Source organism: Platichthys flesus, chromosome 1 (genome assembly GCF_949316205.1).
Source record: "Platichthys flesus chromosome 1, fPlaFle2.1, whole genome shotgun sequence".
Lineage (NCBI taxonomy): Eukaryota > Metazoa > Chordata > Actinopteri > Pleuronectiformes > Pleuronectidae > Platichthys > Platichthys flesus.
In genome coordinates this window covers 19,950,449-19,958,699 of record NC_084945.1, presented here as the reverse complement: position 1 = coordinate 19,958,699, position 8,251 = coordinate 19,950,449, and the positions used below count along the sequence as shown (strand labels likewise).

Sequence of the window (8,251 nt, the reverse complement as noted above, 5' to 3'; positions counted from 1 at the left end):
CAGAGGTCTGTTAAGCAGCCCACACAATCTTCTTACCGAAGTTCACAACTTTTAAAACTCAATCGTGTACACATGCCAAGTCTGAGGTCATTATGATGAATTGTGCGCAAGATATGCGTTCATGCATCTACCTGCAGCACATTCTCTATCACACATCACTCATACACTGCTGGCACAACCTTCGGAGGCCATTTGAGGTTGAGTATCTTGCCCAAGGACCCTCACAGGTGGAGGAGACAGGGATCAAACCGCCAACCCTCTAACTAGAGGGCGCCCCGCTTTTCCACCTGAGACACAGCTTGATTTGTGACCCTTCTGTCAACCACAAGGTTATTCTCTTCATTTTAGAGAGGGCAGTGATCCACATCTTTTATACAGTGTCAGTTATATTAGCTTAGTAAATGTTATCATGTCGATTACCTCGTAATGTGATTTATTGGATCATTTGTCCCGTTGGTCATTCAACCAGAAAAAATACAAAGATTAACATAGACACCAGGATATCATCGTTATCTGTGATGTCTATGATAAAACTAGAATTTACACTCCCACAGATAATGAAGATGTATTACACAGCAAATTAACACAAACATGGACTCCACAAATGTATCATTAACAGTAAGAAATTAAATCAGGAAATTTGCTACCTCCTCATCATCATAACATCTGCGTGAAATAAATTGATTATTCTCTACAAGCATTTCAACTCAGGACAAACATTATCTCCCATGTTTGTCGTCCAGGCACTGTCTCTGCTTTAGTTTCTCAACCGGCTTATTGCTCTGTCTTGAAATTTCTCACTTTCTTCCAGGTGCTCTCTCCTGAACAAAGTTCACTACGTGTACAAAGAAAAGACAAAAAGGTGACACTGACAAATTGACTTACTTTGTCTGGGGCTCTTATATCCTGGTTCCGGGTGATTACGTTCACTGTGTGACCAGGGGGCGGCCTGTGGCTAGAATAATCAGTTTTCACTGAATGGTCATTTTCCTTTCAGTCACCTCTGATATTACAATATTTCATTCAGCTAGACTTGTTCAACTCATTAAAGTGGGCTTCCCACTTTAATGCTTTAATGCTTTTGGCTCCATCCTCCTATGGTTGCTGAAATGATCATCTCTCTTAGCTTTAGCTGATGGACAAAAAAAAGAAAAAAATGGCATTCAAATTTTGCCTGATTTTATTGGATTATTTAAGTACTTCTCGTCCAGTGGGTGTAGAATGACTGACAGTAAGTAGAGCAGAACTGATGTGAAAACACTCATTTCAGACACCATGAAATTACAGAAAAAGAGAAAGTTTGGCCAAGCCTTCATTTTCCGTGCACAGGCTTACAGTATCTTGTGGGAGGATCTGTACACGATTCTCTTAACAAATATGCATCAAAAGGGCAGAACCTGTCATGTGCAGGCACCTCTATAGGATTCTGAACATTCTGTGACGCAATACCATTTAATATATCTTCCTGGTCAATTATGATATTTATTATAAAGAGCTTTTCCAGTCTTCAAGTCACATTCACCCATATTCATTCAGTGCGGCTATATGCTTCACTTTCTATATCACACACACCGACGGAGCAGCAGTGCATGCTGACACTGGGATTGAACCACTGACACTCTGTTAAGTGGACAACCCCGTTTACCTCCCTCTCAGTCAATCCTAAACAAACAGACTGAAGCCAGACTCGACAAAAACGAGCGATGTTTTTGTTCTCCCAAAACAGCAAACAGGTGAAGCAATAAAAGACATTACTTACACCACATCCAACTCTGTTTCTCATACCATTGCCGCAGCGAAAGTGACTCAGTGACGTCGGACATACCTGAGACAGCGTCAAGGGTCGACCAATCACGTTAGATGAAAAAGAAACATCATCAATACCTGTAAATAAAAGTGGGCCTCCGGTCCCGTGGTTGCCAAAAGTTTCAGGACCCATAATCACATCCATTTGGATGTCACCAAACACCCAGATGTATTATATACTTAGACAGATATTAACCAAATATTATTTTAAAACAACTTCTGTTGAATGCTCACAGGTGCTTAGGGTCAACCAGGAGCGTTGCTGAGGTAAAATATTATATATATATAATTAAACTATTTTTAAGTTTAACATTTTTATTGAGGGTTTTTTGTCTTGGGATGAACCCCCGCACCCCCATTTTAACCAGCTGCCACTGATATTCACCTCCTTAAGGTTGTTTCAGATTAAACATGAGAGAGCTGCACGCAAACCTGTTAAACTGCTTCACATACGTTAATGATTTCCTTTGATTCAAAGCCAATACGTTTGTATGAATGCTAGTTTTTCAGCCATCTTAACGCGATGCTTCAATCCTCCGAAACAGCAAATATTTGCCTTGTAGTGTGCAAGGGAAACTTATGGAACAAGTGTTCAAAATGACCCAGATGTCTTAACACATTTGCACATACTTTATGCACATTGAAGAAAAGTAGACTTTTGTACAATATCTCACTAAATATATTTACATGACATACAATTCGCCATCAGTGCAATACATAGGAATGTTGCATATTTACCAAATGTTAGACTCTTTCCTTTATGAAGAAAAATAATTCCGATGGCAGAAGCTGATATAACTGATGTGTAAAGTAACATGTGCAACTCTCATATTTGTTAACAGCTTCACAGGAAATAAAAAAAATAAAATCTTAGTACCACCCTATCAACAATCAAATAGTAAGCATTGAAAAAGTAATAGATCACATGTACATATTTATCTTCATACATGTAATGGATTGCTTTTGTACAAATATTTTAAAATAACTTTGGCAGTTTATCAGGAACAAAGTTATCGGAAAAATATGAAACAATAATATCAAACTGTCAGCAATGTCATGTAAGCTTGCTTTCCAAAGCTCATGTTCACAGTGGTCATTCAGAAAGGCTGGAAGCCGATGGCTGAAAACAAAGAACGAAAAAGCCAAAGAAAAGGAAAAAAAACGTTTCCATCCTTTCTGCTAAGACTGTTAGCACTGGAGGCTGTCGTCATTGTTGTCATGGTTATAAAATTACAAACACCTATGAAGGTTTACATAGCAGTCATCGCCATTTAAAAAAACACGGTCTATTTTCAGGTCGACTTAAAATACAAACAGTTTGAAGGCAAGGGGACAGGACCCTGCTCGGTGGTCACCGTGGAATCATGGGAGAGACATGACCGAGAAGAGGACATGCACAACAGTGCTGTGTGGAAGAACGTGAAGCCGAGAAACGAGGGTGCAAAATGAAAGACTTTGCAACAATCAGAACGCCACACGGTCAGAAAAGGACTTACACCGGACAACTTAATCGAGCAAATTTCAAACATACTAAGTTCACCATTAGTCATATACGTTGGTTGTGTTCTTTTTTTCCACTGGTTTGGCACTTTATTGGAACAAATCTCTGTTCAAAAAGACTAAATGTTGTACAAAAGGTATTTCATGTCTCGTTAACATAACTTGTAGAATATAGTACTTAATAGTAAGCATACGGTAAGTAAACACTTGTACATACTGTAGTTTTAAATGAACATTCCAACAGATGTTTTACGCACATGCACAAAAACAAACAAACAAACACAACTCTCTCTCTCTCTCTCTCTCTCCCGCTGCCTCGCCCCACTTGGGCCTCCTCCGCTTCTCTTTGGACAACCTGTCTCTCCTGCTGTTTCCAGCCTCTACCCTGAAAGAACAACTGTTGCTACTGCTCTTTCTCCTCCCGCTGCTTCTCCTTCTCCCTCTATCGCTTACATAAGACAACACAACTCTTTTTAATACTGCATTCTCGCTCATTACGACACTTCCTCCGCCGAGCGTGTGTCCGTCTTGAGACGCACAAACTCTTTGGCCACCTCGTCGGTCGTCCTTTGAGAGAGTATCCTCATGATGGTGAGACCCGTTTCGTCCATGGAGATGCTTTTCATCAGGGGGTAGCCAGCTGAGCAGCTGCCCTTGTCCGCCAGCTCCCGGAGCTGGATGACCGTCATGCCGATGATGCGGTCCTCGCGGGCGAAGCAGTAGTCCTTCACTGAGACGTGCAGCTCGTAGTACTCCGGACCGTGTTCATTACTCAGAACACTGCGGGAAATGACACAGGGAGATGAGAGAGGTGAAGTTCATGTTAATATAATGTTAAAAGTAAAAAGTTATTGAAACTGTTTCGATTCATCCTGCAGAACTGGACATGAGTGCAGACCAGCGGCTCTGTGGACACTGCTTTGCTCATAGCTGAATACAACAACTCACTTAAGTGAGTGGCTGAGACTGTTGGAAAATGGGAAGCCTGTTGGCGCGGCTGTGATTGGACAACTCAATCATGTTTGCCCACAGCATGAATGTGTCTATTTAAGTTAGTCTTTATTCAGTGACAGCTTCTTTTTATATTTTTATGGCTGGTTTCTCATTATCCCCCTGCAACTTAATAGCTTCTTAAAAATTAAAATTATAAAGCCAGGAGTAAATCTATATGGAAATGGGCCTATTTTGATTATGTTGCTGTTGCTACAACTCTCTAGGATCCGTTTAGCTCCGTCACTTCCCTCGGCCCGACCATTAGGAGTACAGTCTGGACCAGGGGACAGGCTTATACACCGCTGTAGCAGTCTCTTGACCTTTTACAAACGTTTCAATAAAAAAAGAGAAGAAGTGCAGCAACTGCAGATGATTCAGTGCTTGGAACGATTGGGGGATTTGACAGTAAAGTATTAGAGGTATTATGCAGCATATAGGTTTCTGCAGGCTCTTTTGTAGAGTGCAGATAGCTATTGAACACCAGATCAAAGGTGTGGCAGCATACAGTACAGAATGTACCAACATTTTGTAGGCCGATGCCTTTTCTAAACTTCTGCAGATATTACTTAATCAGATATTTTACACTCAGTTCTAAACCATCAATAGTTCTAAACAAAAATAATTTCAAATGGTCAAATGAGCATGCAGTGCCAGTAGGTGGCGTTAACATCTGCTGTGGTCCAAGTGATGTTGGGCGAGGCATAAGCCTGTGAATGCTTAATTTAGACCAAGAAGTGTTAACCAAACTTAGTAACCAGTATAAAGCTGCCATTGCTGATTCTGAAAATCTCTGTTGTTGTGACTTACAACGCTGTCTGCATGTGGAAAAGAATCCCAAATACAGAGCAAAAAGTTTGTTTTGCAAACTATCCACATATGCAGATAAGTGTGGTGTAATAAATCTGATCATAATGTACTATAATTCTATAATATACCTTCTCTCGACCTCTGTAACAAAAAGGAAGGAAGCAGGATTACTCACTACTGGAATGTTTCATTGTACTTTGGTGACCAATTGTTATTCTTGGTCTTGGTGCTGAATTTGCGCTTCTTGTCAGCCAGGTGTGGTCCCACGGCGTTGACCTCCACAAATGGACGGAACATGGCGTTGGTCTGCCAGATGAGGTTGTCCACGCCAACAACTGAGAAATGCAGAGGAAACAATAATCAGCAGCACCATCATAGGTGGAAGAAAGTAAAAGATGTCAACAATAGATACAACGCAGCTGAGGTTCAGCTCCTCATCCTGTGATAATGGTTTTCCCCTTCATTGAAACTTACTGTACATATATGGTTGCCATAGTAGCTGAACTAGCAATCACCCTTTCACATTGCTGCTGCTGCCTGATCACAGCTGATTGCTGGTTGTTACTGCATTGGGAGGATCAACAGATATTGCTGCTCATATGAGCGAGATGTTCTCATCTTAGTCTGGTTTTTGTGAAAGGAAATGAGAATCAAAGTGTGTGTGATTACAGCAGTGGACAGAAAACAGTGGTGTATAGTCCCAAAAGGAAATCACAGAAGAAAGATTTAAAAACGATTGATAAGAGCATTTGAAGCTCATTACTGCCCCTCTCTCCCTTCTCGTCCTCCTCTCAAGCTTTTCCATGAATTAATTTGGTCCAGAAAGCAACTGCCTGGATCCTCACCAAAACCTCTTCCATCGAACACATCGCCTCTGTCTTCAAACAACTACACTGACTTCCTGGCATACATCACATTAAGCTCAAGATTCTCCTTTTTACCTTCCCTACCTCTCTGACCTCCATCACAACTCCACTCAACACTCTTCCTCCTCCAACCTCCTCCTGCCTGCTTATCCCCTATGGAGTCCAGAGCCTTCAGCTGTGCCACCCCTCATCACTGGAACTTTCTCCTACAAGCCAATCCCTGATATTGACCCCCCACATTCCCATCTTTTATATTAGCTAATTTTGTGTGACTCTGCCCTGTCTCTTATTTTACCCATGTTCATTTTATATTTATTTTATTATTAATTTAACATATGTTGTTTTATTGGTGCCCTTATATTTTGCTGTTTTTTTGACTGTTGTTGTATCTGTTAGATGTCCATAAGAAGGTGTGCATAATTAAATTACATTATTATTTCTGCTTATTATTTATAAAATGTAGTTAGATTCTGAAGTAAATACTAGATTATTTGGTAAATGGAGTTGCTCTAGTCTGAATCAAGTCTCGTCTCTTGGCTCTGTGAGGCTGTGTTTAGGGACAGCGGAGCTCGGAGCTGATGCTAAGATATTCCAAACAACAAGGCTAATATGCTGATGCTGTAATATTAACAATGTTCACCACCAAAGCTCAGTGTTCTAGCATGCTAACCCATGCTAAATAGAATAAAACACAGCTGAGTCTGACAGCAATGTCAGAAATGTTGCAGATATTAGTTTTTTTATGACACTTTACACCTGCTGATGTCGCTAGATGAGATGTTAAAGAGTCACCAAAGTTATTACAATTCAGCCTGAGGTAGACATGAATATGCAAATAAAGTTGTAAGGCTATACATTCAATAATTTGCAAAACAACGAATATCAACCTCCTGTGGTGTTAGAGAAACATGCAGTCAGGGGATCATTAAAACCACCAGGCTGCATCCTCCTCACGGAGCAAAAATGTCTATAACAAATTTTATTGCCATCCATCCAATAGTTGATGGGATATTTCAATCTGGACCAAAGTGGTGGACCAACCTCTGGACCCACCAGTCAACCATAAAGCCATGCTGTTTTACGAGCTTTACGACAAATACACACAATAAAAAGACAGATGATTCAGATCTATAAATCAGAAATGATGTAGCTGAGCTGCAGCTCTTTTATAGCCTCTGGCAGAACAGAGGAAACAAACCTACAGTGTAACTCCAGCTGTGGTTTTGGTTTTCCATACAGGGACCTGAATTATGTAATCAGTGAGTTAAGTCTAGATGCTAATTAAGTTGTTTGTATTTTTCTCTGTGAAACAAGCTCCAGGTATTATAACAATTCTTCCGACCGGGGTCCCGGCAGCACAAATGAGATTACCAACATGAGCTGAGCACGACGGGTCTTTGAACGTTCACAGGTGTCAACACATTTGAATGGAGGAGACGATAAGCAGGTTTGGGTATAGGGGAGACGCTCACCCTTCACGCTGACTTTGTGCTCCCCAGTCCCAGGGTGAGAGACGAGATTCACTTGCATCGACACCTCCCCCACCGATCCGTTGGCTGACTGACCTGGACACACACCAAAACAGCAACAGGAGAATTGGAAAGAGTCTTGAATGAATCAGAGAGGCAGAGAGGAAGCAGGCAGAGAAATAGAGAGATCAGGAAATGGGAACAAAAGAGCGGGTATAAGGACCGCATCCAAAACCGTGGGTGTCTTTTTTTCCCTATGTAGATGAGGTATCCAGAAATTGGTGTATAAACAGCTCTTTTTGTGTGTATAAAAAAGACAAACAAACAAAAGAACAGCAGAGTGTCGATTTTAAACCCATGGCAGCCCGGTAGTGAACACAGCCGGGGTTTCCTTTTAGCTTCAGGCTCAGCAAGAACAACAAGAGGAAAAAAGAAACATGAAACATGAAATGATCTGCCTGGATTGAAGACCACGCAAAAGAGGCAGATGGTGTGAGGACTTTGCATTAAATAAATCATTTTCTACAGGAGAAAATCTTTCAACCCAACAGATATAGAAACTAAACCTGGGATTTAACTGCATTCTGACATGTCGCTTGAAAATGAAAACTACAATTACTGTCTTGCGGTCGTCAGCTCGTAGTTTATGTCCATGTTTGACCAGATTCATGATGAGTTACGGAGCAAAAAACATGTGCTGTGAGGTCAAATTGATGGAGTTGACCTTTGACAGCTAAATTCTTATCTGTTCATCCTCTGGTCAAAGTGAACACCCTTTTGGGCATCAATCGCTTCACAGTTCTTTTGGCG

The 8,251-nt window shown here is 41.0% G+C and overlaps 1 protein-coding gene across 1 annotated transcript in view; it reads right to left on the bottom strand.

Annotated features, from left to right (window-relative positions):
* Positions 1 to 2,421: 2,421 nt before the first annotated feature.
* Positions 2,422 to 8,251, bottom strand: part of LOC133954152 (protein unc-13 homolog C) — a 104,513-nt gene continuing 98,683 nt past the window's right edge. The window contains exons 31-33 of the mRNA XM_062388465.1: positions 7,445 to 7,537; positions 5,282 to 5,441; positions 2,422 to 4,086 (exon numbers count right to left, since the gene is read on the bottom strand). Of these exons, the coding sequence (XP_062244449.1) occupies positions 3,801 to 4,086; positions 5,282 to 5,441; positions 7,445 to 7,537 (539 nt within the window). The 3' untranslated portion in view covers positions 2,422 to 3,800. The remainder of the gene's footprint in view (positions 4,087 to 5,281; positions 5,442 to 7,444; positions 7,538 to 8,251) is intronic.